Source organism: Nicotiana tabacum, chromosome 20, assembly GCF_000715075.1.
Source record: "Nicotiana tabacum cultivar K326 chromosome 20, ASM71507v2, whole genome shotgun sequence".
Classification (NCBI taxonomy): Eukaryota; Viridiplantae; Streptophyta; class Magnoliopsida; order Solanales; family Solanaceae; genus Nicotiana; species Nicotiana tabacum.
In genome coordinates, this window is record NC_134099.1 from 115019962 (window position 1) to 115042738 (window position 22777).

Genomic DNA, 22777 nt, shown 5'->3' on the forward strand with positions numbered 1-22777 from the left:
ATTAAGCATGGTGGATTTTGATGTCATTTTGTGCATGGATTGGTTATCTCCGTGTCGTTCTATTCTGGACTGTCATGCTAAGACAGTCACATTGGCTATACCGGGTGTGCCACGGATCGAGTAGCGAGGTGTGACTGATTATGTTCCCAGTAGAGTGATCTCATTCTTAAAAGCCCAGCGTATGGTTGAGAAGGGTTGTCTTTCATATCTAGCGTTTGTGAGGGATGTCGGTGCTAAGACTACCAGTATTGACTCTATTCCAGTTGTGAGGGATTTTCCATATGTGTTTCATGCAAACCTGTCGGGCATGCCACCGGGCAGAGATATTGATTTTGGTATTGATCTGGTGCTGGGCACTCAGCCCATTTCTATTCCGCCGTATCATATGGCACCAGCGGAGTTGAAGAAATTAAAAGAACAGCTTCAAGAACTCCTTGATAAAGGGTTCATTCAGCCTAGTGTGTCACTTTGGGGTGCGTCGGTTCTGTTTGTGAAGAAAAAGGATGGCACAATGAGAATGTGCATTGATTATAGACAATTGAACAAGGTAACAATTAAGAACAAGTATCCTTTGCCTCGCATTAATGATTTATTTGACCAGCTTCAGGGAGCGAGGGTGTTATCCAAGATTGATCTCCATTCAGGTTATCACCAGCTGAAGATCAGGGATTCGGATATTCTTAAGATGGTTTTCAGGACCCGATATGGTCATTATGAGTTCTTGGTGATGTCTTTTGGGCTGACCAATGCCCCAACAGCGTTCATGTATTTGATGAACAGCATGTTCCGGCCTTATCTCGATTCATTTGTCATAGTCTTCATCGATGATATTCTGGTGTACTCACGTAGTCAGGAGGAGCACGCGAAGCATTTGAGAGTTGTGTTATAGAGATTGAGGGAGGAGAAGCTTTATGCAAAATTCTCCAAGTGTGAGTTTTGGCTCAGTTTAGTGGCTTTCTTGGGGCACATAGTGTCCAGTGAGGGTATTTAGGTTGAGCCGAAGAAGATAGAGGCGGTTTAGAGTTGACCCAGACCGTCCTCAGCCACAGAGATTTACAGCTTTCTTGGTTTGGCGGGCTATTATCACTGGTTTGTTTAGGGATTTTCATCTATCGCATCACCCTTGACCAAGTTGACTCAGAAGGGTGCTTCATTTGTATGGTCGGACGAGTGTGAGGAGAGCTTTCAGAAGCTCAAGATAGCTTTGACCACAGCTCTAGTGTTGGTTTTGCCATCAGCTTCAGGTTCATATACCGTGTATTGTGATGCTTGGAGAGTTGGGATTGGTTGCATGTTGATGTAGGAGGGTAGAGTTATTGCTTATGTTTCTCGTCAGTTGAAGCCCCATGAGAATAACTACATCGTTTATGATTTGGAGTTGGCTGCCATAGTTCACGTACTGAAGATTTGGAGGCATTACTTGTATGGCATATCTTGTGAGGTGTTCACTGATCATCGCAGTCTTCAGCATTTGTTCAAGCAAAAGGATCTTAATTTGAGATAGCGTAGATGGTTGGAGCTGCTTAAGGATTATGATATCACTATATTGTACCATCCGGGAAAGGCCAATGTGGTGACCGATGCTTTGAGCCGAAAGGCAGTGAGTATGGGGAGTTTGGCATATATTCCAGTTGGGGAGAGACCTCTTGCAGTTGATGTTCAGGCCTTGGCCAATCGGTTCATGAGGTTGGATATTTCGGAGCCCAGGCAGATATTGGCTTATGTGGTTTCTCGGTCTTTCTTATATGATCGCATCAGAGAGCGCCAATATGATGATACACATTTGCTTGTCCTTAGGGATAGAGTTCAGCATGATGATGCTAGAGACGTGACCATTGGTGATGATGGGCTTCGGGAGTTGATTCTGGAGAAGGCTTATAGCTCGTGGTATTCCATTCATCCGGGTGCCGCGAAGATGTATCAGGATTTGAGGCAGAACTACTGGTGTAGAAGAATGAAGAAAGATACTATGGGATTTGTAGCTCGATGTCTCAATTGTCAGCAGGTGAAATATGAGCATCAGAGACCTGGTGGCTTGCTTCAGCAGATGGATATTCCCGAGTGAAAGTGGGAGAAGATCGCTATGGGCTTTGTTGTTGGACTTCCACGGACTTTGAAGAAGTTCGATGCTATTTGAATGATTGTGGATCGGCTGACCAAGTCTGCGCACTTCATTCCTGTGTGTACTACCTATTCTTCAGAGCGATTGGCAGAGATCTATATCCGAGAGATTGTTCGCTTGCATGGTGTCCCACTTTCCTTCATTTCAGATAGAGGTACTTAGTTTACTTCGTAGTTTTGGAGGGCTGTGCAGAGAGAGTTAGGTACTCAGGTGGAGTTAAGCATAGCTTTTCATCCTCAGACGAACGGGCAGTCCGAGCTCACTATTCAGATATTAGAGGACATGTTGCATGCTTGTGTCATTGATTTCGGAGGGTCATGGGATCGGTTTCTACCACTTGCAGAGTTTGCTCATAACAACAACTACCAGTCGAGTATTCAGATGGATCCATATGAGGCTTTGTATAGGAGGCGGTGTAGATATCCAGTTGATTGGTTTGAGCTCGGTGAGGCTAAGCTATTGGGGACAGATTTGGTGCAGGATGCTTTAGAGAAAGTGAAGGTGATTCAGGAGAGGCTTCGTACAGCGCAGTCGCGGCAAAAGAGTTATGCGGATAGGAAGGTTCGAGAGGCGTCCTACATGGTTGGTGAGAAGGTCCTATTGAAGTTTTCGCCCATGAAGGGTGTTATGAGATTCGGGAAGAAAGGGAAATTGAGTCTGCGGTTCATTGGGCCTTTTGAGGTGCTTCAGAGGATTGGGGAGGTGGCTTATGAGCTTGCTTTGCCACCCAGCTTGTCGAGTGTGCATCCGGTATTTCATGTTTCTATGCTCCAAAAGTATATTGGGGATCCGTCTCATTTTCTGGATTTCAGCACGGTTCAGTTAGATGATGATTTGACCGATGATGTGGAGCAAGTAACTATTTGCGTCGTCAGGTTTGAAAGTTGAGATCAAAGGATATAGCTTCAGTGAAAGTGCAGTGGAGAGGTCAGGTATGCGGAGGAGGTTACCTGGGAGACCGAGCGGGAGATGCGGAGCAGATATCCTCACATGTTTGAGGCTTCAGGTATGTTTCTTGATTCGTTCGCAAACGAACGTTTGTCAAGTTGGGGAGAATGCGACGACCCGGCCAGTCGTCTCATGAGGTACCGCTTTGTTTTCCCCATTTCTGCTTCTTATTTCTTCATTTATCCGTGTTTTGAGGTATTGGGTTGGTTGGGTTGAATCCGGATGGGTTTTTGTGAAGTTTGAGACACTTAGTCTCTTTTATGAAGGCTTAAGTTGAAAACGTCAACCGAATGTTGACTTATGTGTTCGAGGGCTCGGATGTGAGTTTTGATGGTTCAGTTAGCTTCGGGAGGTGATTTGGGACTTAGGAGTGTGATCCGAATGGGTTTTGGAGGTTTGGAGTAGATTTAGGCTTGACTTGGCAAAGTTGATATTTTGGCAATTTCCGGTTGGTAGGCGAGATTGTGATATAGGGGTTGGGATGGAATTCTGAGAGTGGTAGTAGCTTCGTTGTGTCATTTGGGATGTGTGCACAAAATTTCAAGTTATTCGGATGTGGTTTGGTTGGGTTTTCGATCAAAAGCGGAATTCAGAAGTTTTTAGAAACTTAGGCTTGAATACGAGGTGTTTTGGTTGATTTGATGTTGTTTGAAGTGTTTTGATGATTGGAACAAGTTTGAATAAGGAATTAGGATATGTTTGTGCTTTTGGTTGAGGTCCCGGGGGCCTCGGGGTGATTTCGGATGGTTGACAGAGAAGTTGGATGTTTGTGGAAGCTGCAGATTTTCTGCTTCTGGTATTATCGCACCTGCGGATTAGGGACCGCAGGTGCGATGCCGCAGGTGCGAGGGAGAAGGTCGCAGATGCGAAATGGGACTGGCGAGCAGATACCGCAGAAGCGGTCAAGATGGCCGCATCTGCGAAGCCGCAGATACGGAAATCCTATCACAGATGCGATTTTGGGTTTTAAGTGAAGGACCGCAGAAGCGGTGGTTTGGCCGCATATACAGTACCACAGAAGCGGGTTTTGGACCGCAGATGCGAAAAGGCCTGGGCAGAACATATAAGTTATTTCATTTCACGAGATTTAGATATTTCACCATTTTTGACTTCGGCTTGGGAGCTTCTTGGGCGATTTGAGAGGGGGATTTCAAGAGAACTTCATTGAGGTAAGGAATTTGGACCTAAAACTCATTCCTGTACTATTATTTCGTATATTAGAGCTAGAAATTATGGAAATCAAAGGTTAAAATTGGGGAAACTAGGGCTTGAGAACTTAGGCCTTTAATTGTGGATTTGGGGGTCGGATTTGAGAACTTTTGATATGTATGAACTCGTGGGGAGATAAGGAATCTATTGATGTGAAAATTTCTGAATTTCGAGATATGGCCCTGGGGGTCGGGTTTTGGTAATTTTGGGATTTGTGCCCTTTATTGATTGTATTCGCTTGGGCTTTGTTCCCTTAGCACATTGTGACGTCCTCGTTCTGATTTTGGATAGATTCGACGCGCGTGTAGGCCGATTAGAGGGGCAAAGGCGTCGCGAGCTAGAGATTTAGCCGATTCGAGGTGAGTAATGATTGTAAATGATGCTCTGAGGGTTTGAAACCCTGGATTGCACATCGTAGTGCTATATTGAGGTGAGGCACACGCTTGATGACGAGCGTGGGGTCGTGCTCTATTGGGGATTGTGACTTGGTCAGTCCCAATTGATGATTTTACCGCGTATTTGATTGAAAAGTATTTGCTATCATCATTATTTGGGCTGAATGCCATATTTGGGCCTAGTGCCAACTATTTGAAACCTTCGGGGAGTTTTATTGCTATTTCCTCACTGTTTTGACTTTATACTTGAACTCAATCATGTTATTTTCCACTGTTTTCATACTCAGCCATGCTTACTCAGTTTTAAGACGTAAATGATATTTTAAATGATGTTTGGGCTGAGAAACATTGTTTTACTATTGCCCGGGGGGCTTGTGAGTATTTCTGACTGAGTAAGGTCGAGGGCCTATATTGTGAGGAAAACACTGATACTGATTTGAGGCCGAGGGCTTGATATATATATATATATATATATATATATATATATATATATATATATATATATATATATATATATATATATATATATACACACACACACACACAGATATGAGGTTGAGGGCCTAGTTTTGATGCCACGAGATGGCTTGTTATTACGCTTGGGCCGTAATGGGCCCCTCCAGGAGTTTGCACACCCTCAGTGAGCGTGGGTACCCATTGTGATGTGAGATTGAGCCCGAGGGGCTTGTACTATTTTGAGATGTTGCCCGAGGGGCAAAATTGTTGATACTGTGCCCGAGGGGCGAACTTGTATTTGTTTGCTTTATCTAAATTACCGGTCAATTACTTGTTTACTTGTTGAAAGAGGATTTTACTTTACTTTTCACTGGCTTACTATTTTTAAATGATTTTTTACTGCTTCATTATAGAATGCCTTGTGCCTTACGTGTTTTCTTACTTTCAGTCGTTATTTATATTTGTTACTCACTGAGTTGGAGTACTCATTTTACTCCCTGCACTCCTGTGTACACATTCAAGCGTAGTTGGTTCCGCTCCCGAGTGTTGATTCCTCCAGTTTCAGGCGAGCGTTAGGGGACTACGAGGTAGTTGTTGACGTTCGCAGCCCCATGTCTCTACTCTTTTATCAATTCTATTTCCCTTCAAACACTTGTACTAGTTTATGGAATTAGCAGACTTGTATTATGGTCTATAGACGCTCATGACTTGTGACACCCTAGTTAGGGCTGTGTTGGGTTGTACTTTCGCACTTTATTGACATTATTCGCTACTTAGTATTGCTATATCATGTTTTAGACTGCTTTTATAATATTTAACTATTTAAAAAGTGAATTGTATTTAATTGGATGGCTTTGTCTTCACTAGAGGCGCCATCACGATCGAGTTCGGGTTTAGGGTTGTGATAAACTCCTCCCCAAAAGTCCCATACAAACCCTAGGTTATTTCAGATGTTATGATGTGATTCTAGTGCCGAAAACCCCGGACAGCTTGCTAGTTTCTCTTTCTCCTTCATGTAGCTACGTTGGGGGACTGATTTTTGATGGAGAAGGACTAGGTTTCGTGGTTCCACTCAGTCCAAGGTAAGTTTATGCTTCTCCTTCCATTATCTATACTTGTACAAGTTTTAACTCGACCGTAAAAACTAGACCTAGCGAGTTTCAAATGAGTGGTATGTTGTTTGTTGTTGCATCATTGTTGGCTGGTTGTGAACTTATTTTTAAGTTGAATTGATGGCAGTTTTATAGGATAAGAGGCTTAATTATGTACTTTTGGTTGTATTGCTCAATTTGAAAGAAAAGACAAGTTAAAACATATTTTAGTAAATCGAAAAATCAGTTTTGAGTTGTTGAACTTGTGGGACTGTTTTGTGGGCTGTTTCGTGTTGCTGTTGGGTTATCTATTTTGCTGTTGTTTTTATGGAGTTTGGGAGGAGAAAGAGTGTGCAGAAACACCACATAATGGAAGGGTGTTTGGCTGGTCATTCGTCGTTACACTTTTTAGGCTGTTGGACACTACTTTGGTTGTCGTGTTATGTATGAAATGATTAGGGTGTGTGGGCTGTTTTGTGGTATATTTTGATGGAGATAAAGTTGGAACATGATACATACATGTTTTTATTGTTGTGTTTTTGTATTGTTGGTGTTATCTTTAATTTGGAAGGAGTAAGGATTATAGGGGAGATGTTGTCCGTTTTAATACAAAATAAGTTTGTCGTTCATTGTGCGACAATTATACCTTTCGTAACATAATGATAGTATTATTATCGTTGTTGTAGATTAAGGTGCGAAGAGGCGAGTTCAACTTGGTGATTGGAAAGATTATGATAAGGTATGTTAAGGAACTTTCTTTTTTATTTTGGCATGATCTAAAATGAAATGAACATAAACGATACGCTATTTCATAATGAATCTACTCCTAGCAACTAAGGTTGTCCATGTTGTTCTTTCTGTACAAAGTTATTCTAAGAAAGTATGTATGATCCTTGAGTCCTAGTAAGTTCATATTGATGGTATGATGTCCGTAATGCTAATCGAAGGTGCAACGACCTTACGTCACTCCGAAAGGTTTAGAACGTGATTCTATGAGTCGAGCATGCATTATATATTATGTATCTATTTTACTCTACCGAGCCGAGCTATAGTCAGCCGGGTACGACACCTATTATGCAACTACTGATCAGTTGGGTTTACCGAGCTCCACGTGGTCGGGTACGATTCTATGGAGCCTTATGATGGCCGGGTACGTTTTTACCGAGTCTTCTTTGTGGCCGAGTACGATATGATGATGATGATGCCCATAGAGGCGAATGTTTTTAAAAGTTTATGTATATATATGTATTATGTATTTCATGTCAGTAGCCCCATAGGCACTCATATGTTACAGGTTGTATCTCCTCTATCTCTCTTTACATTACTGTTCTTATTTATGCTTTCATGCCTTACATACTCGGTACTTTATTTGTACTGACGTCCCTTTTACTTGGGGATGCTGCGTTTCATGCCCGCAGGTCCCAATAGACAGGTTGACATTCTTCCTAGTAGGCTATCAGCTCAGCGGAAGGTGTTGGTGCACTCCTCTTGCTCTGGAGTTGCCTATTTGGTTAGTATGATTTGGACGTGTATTGATTGGTATGGCGGGGCCCTGTCCCGACCTTTATGATGTGTATGTACTCTTAGAGGCTCATAGACAGATATCATGTATATGAAAGATTGTATGGCCTTGTCAGCCTATGTTCAGTGTACGAGTGTTCCTCACATGTATAAGTTTGTATTCCATATTGGGTCATCCTATATCAAGTATTCCCTTATGTTTTATTCTGGTTATATCATGACGGCCCTTTCGGCCCATTTACCCATGATGGTATGATAAGAAAGATATGTTACGTTGGTACTCGGTTGAGTAAAGTACCGGGTGCCTGTCACGGCCCTTCGATTTGGGTCATGACAAAAGTGGTATCAGAGTAGTTCTATCCTATGGAGTCTACAAGCCGTGTCTAGTAGAGTCTTGTTTATGGGTGTGTTGTGAACCACACTTATAAGCAGGAGGCTACATAGCATTTAGGACTGCCACTCTTTCTTCTTATTCTAGATCGTGTGGTAGAGCTCAGTTGTAAGAATTCAAATTCCTAAATTCGACTTTAGTCATAATATAACAATACCTACATCCACAAAGATTGTTGGTAAGAGATTGAATGTGGCTCTGGAAGAGCTGAGTTAGAGGAACTCGATTTTTCATCATGCTTATGATGAGTAAATGTAAGGTTTTTAGCAGATCATGTGTGTACTAAGATATGTGAGCTTCTTGAAAAGGAGCCTCGAGGCATGAATATCTATCCACCCATATGGTAAAGAGAGATGAGAGAATCAGGAGGTGGATACAAGTTTCAATAAGTAAAAGAAGCAACTTGAAAAAGAGTAAGAGGTACCCAGCTAATAAAAATTATCAGTATTTGCAATTCAGGAGGAGAAATATAAGCATTTTGAGTTACCTTCAACAGTAACAGGGGTATGTACAATTAGCCATGCCCATCTCAGTTATGCCCTACGGGAGTTGACAGATTTAGTTTAAGAGAAGAAGGGGATAGCAAGATCCAATTGGGGTTAGAGTAACCCAAAATTGTAGATGGATTATTATCCTTAGCTAACATTTCTGAAGGATATTGCAAATGTGGTAATAGTTCTCCTTTTGAGACACCCCAATGGTGCAATCTAGAATAGAACATTTAGATATGAACACTAGAATGTCTAGAAAAATTTAGAAGATTGGCATTGGAATCCTAGAAGGGATAAATATTTACCTTTGTATGGCTCTCGTTCCTAGTAAAGAGAGAATACTAGGTGACCTGAAGAGCCAGTGAGATAAAGCAAGGGGAGCTAAAAGTGAAAGAATATTTTGTTGAAGTTATCAGAATAAAGTGATAGACAAAAATATTAGCCGGAGAATAAGAAGAGAGTAATTGAAGCATTATGAATAAGATGTGATAAATGGATGATAACGGTAAATCAAAATATGATAGAATGACAGAGTCTACAGTCAAGTGAAGGAAAATACAAGAGGTGACAGGCCTTGAGACAATAAAAGAATATAGGCCAAAGGCTATATCCTCATTTGATAATTGAGTTGGTGACTCGAACGTGATTACTAGAAGGACAAATTAGACCCCCGTAGTAATAGAATTTAGTATGGGATAGTAAACAAGAAAAAAAATCGAACATGATTTAGGGATCGAAGGAATTGGTAATAGTCGGCATCGTGAGAATTTCAGAGATCGTGTTTCAACAATAATAGAATAGACAATAGACGAATGACCTTTAAAGGTCATTTAGGAAGTCTCTTACCTAAAGCAAGCACTATGAGCTGAGTTAATCTTAAGGGACTAGGTGTGCCAGTTACACTAGGTATCACCTTCATGCGTAAGAAATTTAGTTATCCCTGGTACAGAAGGTTACCATAAGGCGATTAAGGTTCATTGATAATGTGAAAAGACGCCAAAGATGAAGAGGTAAAACATCTATAGGTAGATCGTCGTAGAACTAAATCTTATTACTCCCCTAAAGGGGGGAATATGGTGTGATATGGTATTAAGTCGGAGTTACTGGTCTAGGTAACTATGGAATAATAAAGGAAGAATGTGGTAGAAAGGCGAAAGGAATGAGATTGCATTTATTCAGACCCTACAGGTATGTTACAACACCAGAACATTATGCAAGCATGCCGCTGGGGCGAGGTAGTAAGGGTTCCCACACCATATGTTATTGATAAATAAGTGCGACTGAACACTTGATATATAAGGAGCCAGTACGAGTGGTAAGTTAAGACAAAAAAATAACCCAAGAGAGATTATGCGGAATATAGATATGAGAATGGACCAACGAGTAGTTAGTAGTTGATTCGGGAAGAGCCTAGTTATGGCTAGACAATAGGATACAGACAAATCAGCAGATTGTGCAAGATAAACATAGTGAAACCCAATATGGTGAATTCAGTCTCGCATTTATGACATTATAATCGTAAAAAACAATTCAGATAGAAGTTGAGGCAGTTAAAGGTACCGCTTAAGTTTTATGAAAATAAGAGAGAGTGACACTAAGGAGACAATAAAAATTTGAGCTTAGAAGTAACCCTACGAGAACAAGAGCACGAAGTTATGTAACTAAGGATTATCATAGGCGAGTAAGAACAATGAAAATTTCCTTCGGGTGTACGATATAACAAGCTTGCAACTTTACAAGAGCGAGAAGGTCTCCCTAAGTATTACAACAAAAGACTAGCTGAGGAAATAAGTAAGAAGGTTTCCACTTAAGCATAGTGAGCTAAAGAGTAAATGATATTGTAACAATAGCTCACTACAATATTGTATACACTCAATAAGAAAGTGGCACCTATCATGGCTAATGAATGAAAAAAAAATCAAAGGTGATGTTTGAGATCATATGAGGTACAGGAAATTATAGTATTTGTGGGTAATAAGACAAGCCAAGTATTCATGCAACAAGTGGCAGAACGACCAAGAAAAGTAATTGTTTACATTTAAAAATAACTGAGAAGGCACAAAAGGAAATCTGTGGTGCTAGCAAGTTAAATAAAGGATGTGAATAGTACAATAGATAGGTGTAGGTCGTAAGGTAAAGTATTGTACAAAACAAGGTTTTAGGTAGATAGGAGTAAGGATATGAAAAGGTGAGTGAGAAGGTGACGAGAATTTGTAAGTCCTCGGGATTAAACCCATCAAAACAAGAGAGCTGATGATTTCCATATATAATAAAAAAAAATCGGTACAGTTTGAATGAACACAGAAGAGTCTAAGACTAGGAGCAATTGAAAGAGATGAAATCCTACCCCGGTAGTAGAATAAGGGTGTAATTGTGATAGATAAGAGGATGACATTTAGGCCTTTGATTGAGTAATAATTTTTAAAAAAAGATTTTATGAACTGCATGGGATTGGAATACCCCCATAAGATGAATCATGTTAGGATGCTATGAAATACGGTTATTGAAGTATAGTATCGTCCCTAGGTGGATCGGGCAAATCACTTCAGATGTTCCCCGATGAAACGTGAGCCCTAGTGACAATGTATTACGTAAGAGGTTTCAAGTTATCAATGGTAGATTATGGATCAATATTAATGTGAATCACCAATAGATGGATAAAAGTTACAAAGTATTATATGAGATTAAACCATCATTATTAAGATGAACAGTAATGAGGAAGCATTAAAGGACTTCGATTTATACATATAGGACAAGCAGTGAAAGAGTAACCCGGAGCTGGGTGGCAGACCTCGGTAATAATAAACCGAAGTAAGAGTTAGGATATAGTATAAATTACCTAGATGTAGTAAAGCCATAAGCATAGATAACCGAGGCTATGAAGCAAGGTATAGCAATAGTCGTAAGTTCGAAAAAGTACCAAGCGAAGAACTTTAGTACACCTATAGATGCGTAGAGGGACATCTTGTCATAGTTCTGTATATGTTCACAAAGTGAGGCCTAGAGATTGGCTAAAAGCTGGATGAAAAAGGAGAAAAGAGTCACATAGGCACATATACAAGTACACGGTTGTACATGATGCATGAGAGAAGGTAACAACAGTTACGAGATTGGAAGAATTCCGACCACAAGTTGTGGTATGAGAAAGAGTCCTAAAGGGGGAATAGCCTGGCCCTTGGATTTATTTACATAACAGTTTCCTAGATGTCAAGGACAATATTAAAGTATTCGTAAGAGCTACAAGTTATGAGAATGATAAATGCATCAATCAACATTTGATGACAAATGTTCCAAAGGGGGGAATGATGTTACAGCCCATGTTTTCGTACGTGAGAATACGTCGTAAGCCAATTAATGTAAGCTCGGAAATGGAATCATATTTGAAAAGTTTACAAAGTTAGTTCATCATGATAACGTGGAGGTTACAAATATTTAAGATCATTAATACCAAGTAGCAAGAGGGTTTGAAGGCTTAGAAGCTAAACGAATTGAAGAAAATAAGTTTCGTCGAAAGTCGACAAGTTGGATTATTTTACCATGTATTTTTTGGGTGAGACTAGGGTGATTAACATTATAAGGAGATTATATTATGAGTTTTTTTTAGTCGTATGATATTTGGTCTTATGTTTTGAAGTCAAGCTAGTTGTGGAAAAAAAGCTGGAAAAGGTCATCACAAGTTTCATTCATAAATGTGCTGAAAATTAGGTCAAATGTAACTGGGCTTTTCTCCCAGTATACTTGGAATTAGGGGATGATCTACCTACCACATTAAATAACTATGAGTCTAGTTTCCAACTCAATAAACCGTTTGTCAATACCATCTCGGAGTATAGAGATATTTGTATTTCTGCGAGCCTGCGCAGATTGGTAAGGTGACAAGTAGGTGCATCACCTACTTGCCAAAATGAGAGGACAAAATTAAAAGCCCCAAAGTTGGCCAAGAGGGGACTTTTAAGGGACTATCAACTCAGTTATTTCACCTATCTTTCAGACCAAGAAAACCAAATTGAACCCCTACAACTCCTCCCCAAATATCCCACACAAACCCTAGGTTATTTCGGATGTTACGATGTGATTCTAGTGCCGAAAACCCCGGAAAGCTTGCTACTTTCTCTTTCTCCTTCATGTAGCTGCATTGGGGGACTGAATTTTTATTGATAAGGACTAGGTTTCATGGTTCCACTCAGTCCAAGGTATGTTTATGCTTCTCCTTACATTATCTATGCTTGTACGAGTTGTAACTCGACCGTAAAGACTAGACCTAGCAAGTTTCGAATTAGTGGTATGTTGTTTGTTGTTGCATCACTGTTGACTGGTTGTGAACTTATTTTTAAGTTGAATTGATGGTTGTTTTATAGTATAAGAGGCTTAATTATGTACTTTTGGTTGTGTTGCTCAATTTGAAAGAGAAGACAAGTCGAAACATGTTTTAGTAAATCACAAAATCAGTTTTGAGTTGTTGAACTTGTGGGACTGTTTTGGGGTTGTTTCGTGTTGCTATTGGGTTGTCTATTTTGCTACTGGTTTTATGGAGTTTGGGAGGATAAAGAGTGTGGAGAAATACCACATAATGGCAGGGTGTTTGGCTGGTCGTTCGTCTTTACACTTTTTAGGTTGTTGGACACTACTTTGGTTGTCGTGTTATGTATGAAGTAATTAGGGTGTGTGGGCTGTTTTGTGGTATATTTTGATGGAGATAAGGTTGGAACATGATACATACATGTTGTTAATGTTGTGTTCTTGTGTTGTTGGTGTTATCTTGAATTTGGAAGGAGTTAGGATTATAGGGGAGATGCTGACCGCTTTAATATAAAATAAGCTTGTCGTTCGTTATGCGACAATTGTACCTTTCGTAATATAATGATAGTATTATTATCGTTGTTGTAGATTAAGGTGAGAAGAGGCGAGTTCAACTTGGTGATTGGAAAGATTGTGATAAGGTATATTAAGGAACTTTCTTCTTTCTTTTGGCATGATCTAAAATGAAATGAACATAAACGATACGCTATTTCATAATGAATCTACTCCTAGCAACTAAGGTTGTCCATGTTGTTCTTTCCGTACAAAGTTATTTTAAGAAAGTATGTATGATCCTTGAGTCCTAGTGAAGTTCATATTGATGGTATGATGTCCATAATGCTAATCGAAGGTGCAACGACCTTACGTCACTCCGAAAGGTTTAGAACGTGATTCCATGAGTCGAGCATGTATTATATATATGTATCTATTTTACTCTACCGATCCGCGCTATAGTCGGTCGGGTACGACACCTATTGTGCAACCACTGATCAGTTGGGTTTACCGAGCTCCACGTGGCCGGGTACGATTCTACCGAGCCTTATGATGGTCGGGTACGTTTTTACCGAGTCCTTTTTGAGGCCGGGTACGATATGATGATCATTATGCCCACAGAGGCGAATGTTTTTAAAAGTTTATGTATATATATGTATTATGCATTTCATGTCAGTAGCCCCCAGAGGCGTTCATATGTTGCAGGTTGTATCTCATTTATCTCTCTTTACATTACTGTTCTTGTTTATGCTTTCATGCCTTACATACTCGGTACTTTATTCGTACTGACGTCTCTTTTACTTGGGATGCTGCGTTCCATGCCCACAGGTCCCGATAGACAGGTTGACATTCTTTCTAGTAGGCTATTAGCTCAGCGGAAGGTGTTGGTGCACTCCTCTTGCTCCGGAGTTGCCTATTTGGTTAGTATAATTTGGACATGTATTGATTGGTACTCTTAGAGGCTTGTAGACAGATGACATGTATATGAAAGATTGTATGGCCTTGTCGGCCTATGTTCAATGTACGAGTGTTCATTATGGTCTTATAAGACCGTATGTCACATGTATAAGTTTGTATTCCATGTTGGGTCGTCCAATGTCAAGTATTCCCTTATGTTTTATTATGGTTATATCATGACGGCCCTTTCGGCCCATTTACCCATGATGATATGATAAGAAAGATACGTTACGTTGGTACTCGGTTGAGTAAAGTACCGGGTGTCTGTCATGACCCTCCGATTTGGGTCGTGACAAGTGTGTACGCAGACCTACCCCTACCCTGGGGTAGAGAGGCTGTTTCCAAATAGACCCCCGGCATTCTTCCCTCCAAGAAACTTCCCACCTTGCTTCTGGGGAGACTCAAACTCACAATCTCTTGGTTGGAAGTGGAGGTTGCTTACCATCAGAGCAACCCCTCTTGTCTCAAACCAAACAATAGATAAGAAATATGTCAGTATAACTAATACAAGCATAACTAATACTATTATTACTAATACACCATATTCAACATTATTCTTATACACCCTGCCAAATGACCCCTAAGGACAAATAAGTAGGTGGTTTGAGCCTGTCAACAGCAATCCACAAGTTTTTCAATTTTGTTTTTTCTTCTATAGCACTTCATCGCAAAATATATAAAAAAAGATATAAACCAAGTGGTAATTAATCTCTCGTTTTGTGAATTATTAATTAGTTGAGAATTTTCTACTTTACGTTGCTTCTCAATTCATAGGTACGTTATGATTTGTGAGTCCGTAAGTCACTTACTTTAATTAATTCCTCTTTTAAAGAGATATCTCTGTATAAGTACATATAATAAATAAATAAATAAATAAGGAAGGAAGGAAGAAAGTGAAATAACAAGGCAAAAACAATATAGTAATATATAATTCATGAACTGGACCAATATTTTTCTTTGGCCAGGTGAGGAGTGCAATTGAAGTATGAACGCAGGTTGAATAAATTAAGTGTTGCTGTTGGGTTTTATTTAGGTTTTCTTACCACGTAAGATTTGAATCTTTGCTTGCAATCTTTCAATGATACTTCTCGAATGCTTCCAAGCCATTCCCCTATTCACTCACCCCCTGCAGATACATAAGTAGTTAGTAAGCTAAACATTGAATTTTGTGATAGAGCTAGAAATTTGATTAAGATATCTATTAAAAATAATATACCTAAATTTTGAATATATATCAATGGAACTCAACGATTTATATATGTACAAAAAATTTATTTTCAACCTTTTTGTACACTGTAATTTCTCTGACGAAAAAACATTCAATTGATCCTTGAAGGTAGTTATGCGCTAATTGAGTTCCTAGCTAGTTATCTCCTTTGTCCTTTTTTATCTACCAAATTTCTTCAAATGATTGTCAATCAATATTACAACGCATGCATTTTCGCTCTTTAATTGAGTTCAATAATTGAAAAGTCTTAACATGTCATATGAATTTGGAAAAGCTAGCTGGAATAATAACCCCACAAGCGCAAGAAAGTCTCAAGATCTAGCATCACCAACCCTCTTCCCTACTTCTAATCTACAACTTAAATTACATTTTTAAAAAGGTAACCATAATAATTTAGGTTCAATAAACAACACTAATGTATACAGCACATGAGTCCATGCATGATCTGTAGTTTCCCGTTGGAGGTCATCATTTGAGAGAGAGTATCTCTGGACAGTCTTATATACTCTACTTTGTATTGTATCATTGTTCACAAACAAAAGAATTGCTCGCACTCATATTTTATTCAAATTAATAAATACAAGATATATGTTTTTATATATTTTTTATTATTTAATTAGAATAAATTAATACATATTATTATCCAATTTTATTATTTAATTATAATAAATTAATAATTTATTGTAAAATACTTGTAAAAATATATATTTTCCAACCTTGAAACCCAAGCTACCCTGAACACCCCCCCCCCCTTCTTTTTTTTTTTGGGTGGCCAACACAGAAACGAATTGTCGCAACAAAAAAATACGAATTTTATAATCCCAGCTAGCAAGACTAGAACGTGCCAATCATAACGGTAACCATAATGTTCTCTATAATAAATGATCCAAACTGTCTTTAACATGGCCAGAAAGAAAGTTAAAAAAAAACAGTTATTCCTTAGCTTGTTTCCATTATTTTTCGGAAAAGTATTTTTTTTTTAAAAAGGATCTTCGAATTTTTTGTTAGAAGTATTCAAAATAAAAAGTACTACTGTAAATAAACATTCAAACAATTTTTTTTTAATGTAATTTATCTCTTCACACGGAAAGAAAAATGTAACCAGCTGGGACACCGCCCCTCTCTTCTTCTGTCGTTAGATGTCAACAAATTATTAGTCCAGTCCAGAGTCCTTATTTCAAATTAATTTTCTTCTAAACCGACTAACTAAAAATTAAAATTTATTTTTCCTCATATTTCCATTTTCCCTCCTATAAATAGACTCTCCTCCTTTCCTTTTTCTCAAACGGTACTCAACAACAGTCATATTCCTCTTTTATCTCTTTTGCGCTTTATTCCACTTCTCTTTCTCGAAAAATCTCCTCGTCTAAAGGCTAGAATGGCATACTCAAAGGTAATCGTTGCTCTAATGTTGGCTTTGGTGGTTGGATCTGCATTTGCTCAGGCACCAGGAGCATCTCCGGCAGCTTCTCCGAAGAGTTCTCCACCACCGGTAGCATCGTCACCTCCGGTGGCGACTCCTCCATCTGCAGTAACACCTGTCTCTGCTCCTGCAAATGCTCCTACTACTGCTTCTTCTCCATTGGCATCTCCTCCAGCTCCACCAACCGTCGATACTCCGGCATCATCTCCTTCCGGTGGTGCTGCTCCTCCATCCATCAGTGCCTCTCCCAGCGGTTCTCCTACCTCATCTCCCAACTCTGCTTCCTTGAACAGAGTTGCCGTCGCTGGATCTGCTGTTGTAGCTATTTTTGCTGCTACTTTGATGCTTTAATTCTCTGATCTGTGAAATACTTTTTGTTATATATTGCCGGAGCCGACGACTTTTATGGGCGGCCGTAGTCGTGGCCGCTGTTGATTCTTTCTTACTGCTACTATTTGTTGTTGATTATTACTGGATTCTTTGTTTATTTATGGAGAGATGTTGTCATCAACTAGTTAATAATTTGTTCTGTTGAAGAGCTTCCATATTTTATTTAATTGGAACGTGTCTATAATTTCAAAAACAAGGTGTACAAGTCCGAAAATATTTACTCCACCGTTCCAATTTTGACTGGCACGGAATTTAAGACGAGAGTATAATTCCTTTCAATAATAAAAAAAAAGGTTCAACACGGAGAGTATAATTCCTTTCAAAACTTAGTAATAGCCTCTTTGGCCAAGTTTTTGGCCAAGTTTATTTTTTGCGAAAAGTTTTTTTTTTTTTTTTGTCAAAAGCATTTTTGGTCTCAATTTGAGGTATTTAGCCAAGCTTCGGAAGGAAAAAAAGTATTTTTGAGGAGAAACAGAAAAAAGTAACTTCTCTCCAAAAGTACTTTTTTGAAACATTTTTGAGAAAAATATACTTAGAAATAATTTTTTAAAGCTTGATCAAACACTAATTGTTACTCAAAAGTGATTTTCAAACTAATTAGTTAAACATAAATTATTTCTCATCATCAAAAGTACTTTTCGAAAAAAATACTTTTAAAATAAAATATTCCTCCTAAATTTTACACGCATTAAACTTACTTCCTCCTCCACGTGTTATAGTTTGACTTTAATGTGTTATAGTTTGACTAATTGGAAAGTACAGGAAAAAAACTTTTTTTTGTGCGGTCTAAAACATATGGTAAATTTGGGTTTCATCGGCCAAACACATATTTGTTCATAGATTTTGCTTATATTTTGGTAAAATTTCAAATTCTAAATAAAATTACCTCAAACTTTTATATTTATAAAAGAACTCACCGTATATTATTTTGTAATAATAGTATATCATATAGTTCATTATAAAAATAATAATTTTGTACCAAATTTATTTATAATAAATATTATTGATAATGGTATTGTTGGGTATTTGTGACAGTTTTTAAAACTTGTGGGTATAAATTATGTTTCATGTTTTTCCAAAATATGTTTTGAAAACTGATATCTAAACATATTTTTATCTTCAAACCAAATTTCACCCAAATTAGAATTTTCAAAACAAATTTGGAAATCTATGGCCAAACGCTAGCTCAGAATTCATTACTTACATGGTCACTTAATTATTCAAAATTATCTAGCAAAGTCATCTTTACATTGTTTGTAACAGAAAAGTCACTTAACTATGCATACAGCACTCAGAAAGTCACTCAACCAGATTTCTCAAATTTTTGATTGTCAAGTATCTATTTTACCCTCTAAATTATCAACTTTTATCTCTCTTTTCTTTAACCTTTTTAATATTATATTTTTTCTCTTTTTAATCTACATTATAAACTTACCTATGGAACAAATAAGTTTTATTTATAAAAAAATGAAAAATTAATTTTCTAGTACATATAATATCGAAATAATAAAATAACTGAGCATAATTTTCAATAATATATAACACGTATCATAAAAATACCTTTATTTTAAATAATTATTTTTATATTACATGCATGGAATATATATTATAAGATTTTATTTTCTTTCATTCTCAATTGGGTAAATAAATTTTTGAGTTTTTGTTGTTAATATCCAAATTATTATAACAAATTGTTCTAATTAATATTTTTAACTATGCTTAATAATTTATTATTCCAACATTATATATGCTTAAATACTATTTTTAAATTAAAGAGTTAAAAAAATAAAAAGAAGACAAAAGTTAATAATTTAGAAGGTAAGTGACCTTCTGAGAATAGAATGAAAGAAAGATGACTTTAATAAATAATTTTGGATAATTGAGTGACCATTTAAGTAATGGGTTCTAAATATTCATATACATATAAATATGTTGAGATAGAATACGAAGTCTAAAGATAAATCTTTATAAATATAAAAATAACTATTTTTCAGGAAAAATTGTACTACATAAATTAGGACGCTAGAAGTAATAAAGTAGTTACAGTAACTCATGTGTGGAAATAGCTAGATAAAAGAAAGTAGGACACTGATATTGGAAAATTGCAAAATTTGCCATTTGTGGGCAGCATCTGGAGTGGAGTGGATGAAATAGAGGTTAGTATCTGAAGTCCTATGTGACAAAAAAAATACCATCAAAACTCAAATGCAGGTTTTATAGAGCGGTGGTTATACCGGTCATGTTGTATGGGGCTGAGTGTTGGCCAGTCAAGAAGTCTCAAACTCAGAAGATGAAAGTGGTAGAAATAAGGATGTTGATATGGATGTGCGGGCACACTAGGATGGATAAGATTATGAATGTAGATATTCGAGAGAAGATGGGTGTGGCTCCCATGGATGACAAGATCTGGGAAACAAGGCTTAGATGGTTCGGGCACGTACGGAGAAGAAACATAGATGCCCTAGTTAGAAGGTGTAAGCGGTTAGCATTGGTAGGTACAAGGAAAGGTAGAGGACGGCCTAAGAAGTATTGGGGTGAGGTGATCAGGCAGGACATAGTGCGACTACAGATTTTCGAGGACATGACTCTAGATAGAAAGGGGTGGAGGTCTAGCATTAGGGTTGTAGGTCAAAAGCGAGTCGAGCGTTTTTTTCATTGTTGTTCCGGGGGCGAGCCTGGCCTGTTGATGTTTCGTTGTGGGTTGTTAGTGGTTTAAGTAGTTTCCTCACTATTTTCTATGGTAGTATTGTTGTTTATTGTTATTGCTTTTACATCTATTTTTCTATTTCTTACGATGTTGTTACTATTTTTATAGCTTTTATTGTTGTCACTGGTCTGTTGTCTATTGTCTATTGTTTATGTTTCTTCTTCTCGAGCCGAGTATTTTTTGGAAACAGCCTCTCTACCCCTTCAGGGGTAGGGGTAAGATTTGCGTACATTCTACCTTTCCAAGACCACACTTGTAAGATTTTATTGGGTTGTTATTGTTATTGCCACTTGTGGGCAGCAAGACTAGAAGCTCATGAAGACCCCTCATGTGAATTCAGGATTTAAAGTTTATAGATTTTGAAGTTTATTATATATGCATTGTGAGCACGTGATTTTTGCCCTATATATGAATCATTCCCAAAATTCCAACAAAATAATTTTTTCTTATTTTTACAATTTTTGGTGCATTTTGGTATCATTTTCTGCTAATGGTTGCATTTTATTTGTGCATGTTAATTCATATAAAACACAAAAAATATGCATTTACATTTAGGATATAATTTTATATTTTTATGACCGATTAGGGGTTAGTTTGTTTTAGAACCAAACATGGAAAATTACAAAATAGCTTGCTTTCGCATTTTAATTATTTTAATCGTAAATTTGGCGTAAAATAGGTTTTTAATAATTTTAGAATTTAATTAGTTTAGTTTTGAAATATATTAGGACTTTATTTTAATTGTTGCAATTGTATAAAATCAAAAAAAAAATAATATAATAAAAACACAAAATGATAAAGAAGAAAATAAACAAGAACAAATTGGGTTTATCTAAACCCAAACTGCAGCCCAAATCAGCTTCCGACCCAGGCCCAGAACCCTCTTCCCATCCGGTCCAATTCGATAAGATCAAAACGACGCCGTTTGGCATCGATTAATCCAAACCGTCGAGGTTAGCAAGATCAACGGCTCATAGGCGGGGTAGGCGTCCTATAAGTCTGTCCGAAGGTCCCCCCCACCCCACTCATCATCGTCCTCCTCAACCCCCCACAAACCCTAGCCGCGCCGCCCTGAAAACCCTAGATCGCCGGTGGCGGCGCCGACGCTAATCACCCCCAAATTTACACCCCTCGTCCTCCTCACTCTCCTCTTTCCATTCCCACCATTGGTTTCTCTCGAATATGGCCGGAGCTCGTCGAATCTCCGATTGAAGTTTCCGGCCAAGTCGCAAGTTGGTCCAAACCCGTCCAAAATCATACCCCACAATCCCCAGTATTCCCTCAACCCAAATCCATGACTATTTTCCTTCAAATCCTAGTGAAGTAGCTCGGATTTCAAATCTGAAAATTTTCGGTCAAAACCTAACACAAAATCTTTTGATTTTGGACCGTACCATCCTTAACCATGTGTTTATTGTGAGAATACATGGTTGGGGATGTTACGAGTCAAAAATTTGGAAAAGATTTGAGCAAGCAGTGATTAGTCGGAGGTTTAGCTCCGCTGGTAAGTTTTTCTTCAACTCTCTGAGTCGTTTTTTATTAATATAGTCTCATATTCCCTTATTTGGTTAGTTGGATTGGTTGTTTATCGATCATATTTTAATGTCGTTCATAGATAATAATAGTTATTAATTTAATTGGTTAATATTAATGTTAGCTCATGTTGATACACTGTTTTGATCGCCCTGTTCTTCTTTTTCTGATTATTTAATGATTCTGGGTTTAGACGATTAGTTTAAATGTTGACGATTGCTCTCGTTTGGTTAACAGATTGTTAGAATATGCATTAGGATAAGTTGTATTATTGATATTCTGCCTTAGAGTTGAACCCGGTTGGTTATAGCTGAGCAAATCTTTGGTTTTTAGTTAACTTTAGTTAGATTTTAGCTAGGGTTAAAAGGGTTGGGATCAGTTAGCATTAGGCTGTAAATTCCAAACTAGTAGAAGGGCATTTTAGGGATAGAAAAGGGCAGTTTCTTTGGGGATAGTAATTTCAAAATAGGGGTAAGGGTAGTATAGGTATTTTAGGGGTAAAAGAGCATCCTAGGGCCTTCTAAAAGGGTATTTTAGTGTAGATTTCAGCTAACTTAGGAGATTAGCTTGGGAAACAAGTCAAGAAATGGGGGACTAAACTGAAAATAGGGGAGAGACTAAAAAGAAAACCAAAATCTGATTAACCCTTTTGGTAGCACCTATAAAATGGCATCAAATGCCTTGAGGAAGGGGTCCTTTTCAGAAAAGTTGACTATTTCATAGCTGGTTTAGTTTTTGTTCCAGAAATTTTCCTTTATAGTTCCACATGCCAAGTAGAAGTTAGAAATTTAACTACCAGAAAGCAAATAGATAAAAAATTTCAAACACATGTACTGTTTCATTCGACTATGAAATTGATTTTCTGGTTTTAGTAGCTGAGTTACAAATTTCAGTTCCTTTTCTGGTGATTTGAGTGGTCAGAGCAATTTCTGGTTGGTTCAAGAATATTGGAGTTTTAGTGAGCCTGTTTTGGTTCCATTTGTTGAATTTTCGAGTTTGGGATGTCCTGGCTGTTTAAATTTCAGTGTTGTGTCCAAATTTTGGATTCTGGGTTGCTGGGTTGTTGTTTCCTCTGTTTGGATTGTTGAATTTGCTCCTGAGCTACACTGTTGCATTGCAGCTTC

At 38.0% G+C, this 22777-nt stretch overlaps 1 protein-coding gene across 1 annotated transcript; it reads left to right on the forward strand.

The window, feature by feature from the left end:
* Window positions 1-16863: 16863 nt before the first annotated feature.
* Window positions 16864-17580, forward strand: LOC107764361 (uncharacterized). The gene has a single exon (XM_016582915.2). It carries the CDS (start codon window positions 16979-16981, stop codon window positions 17372-17374), a length of 396 nt encoding a protein of 131 aa, XP_016438401.2. The 5' UTR covers window positions 16864-16978; the 3' UTR covers window positions 17375-17580.
* Window positions 17581-22777: the final 5197 nt, after the last annotated feature.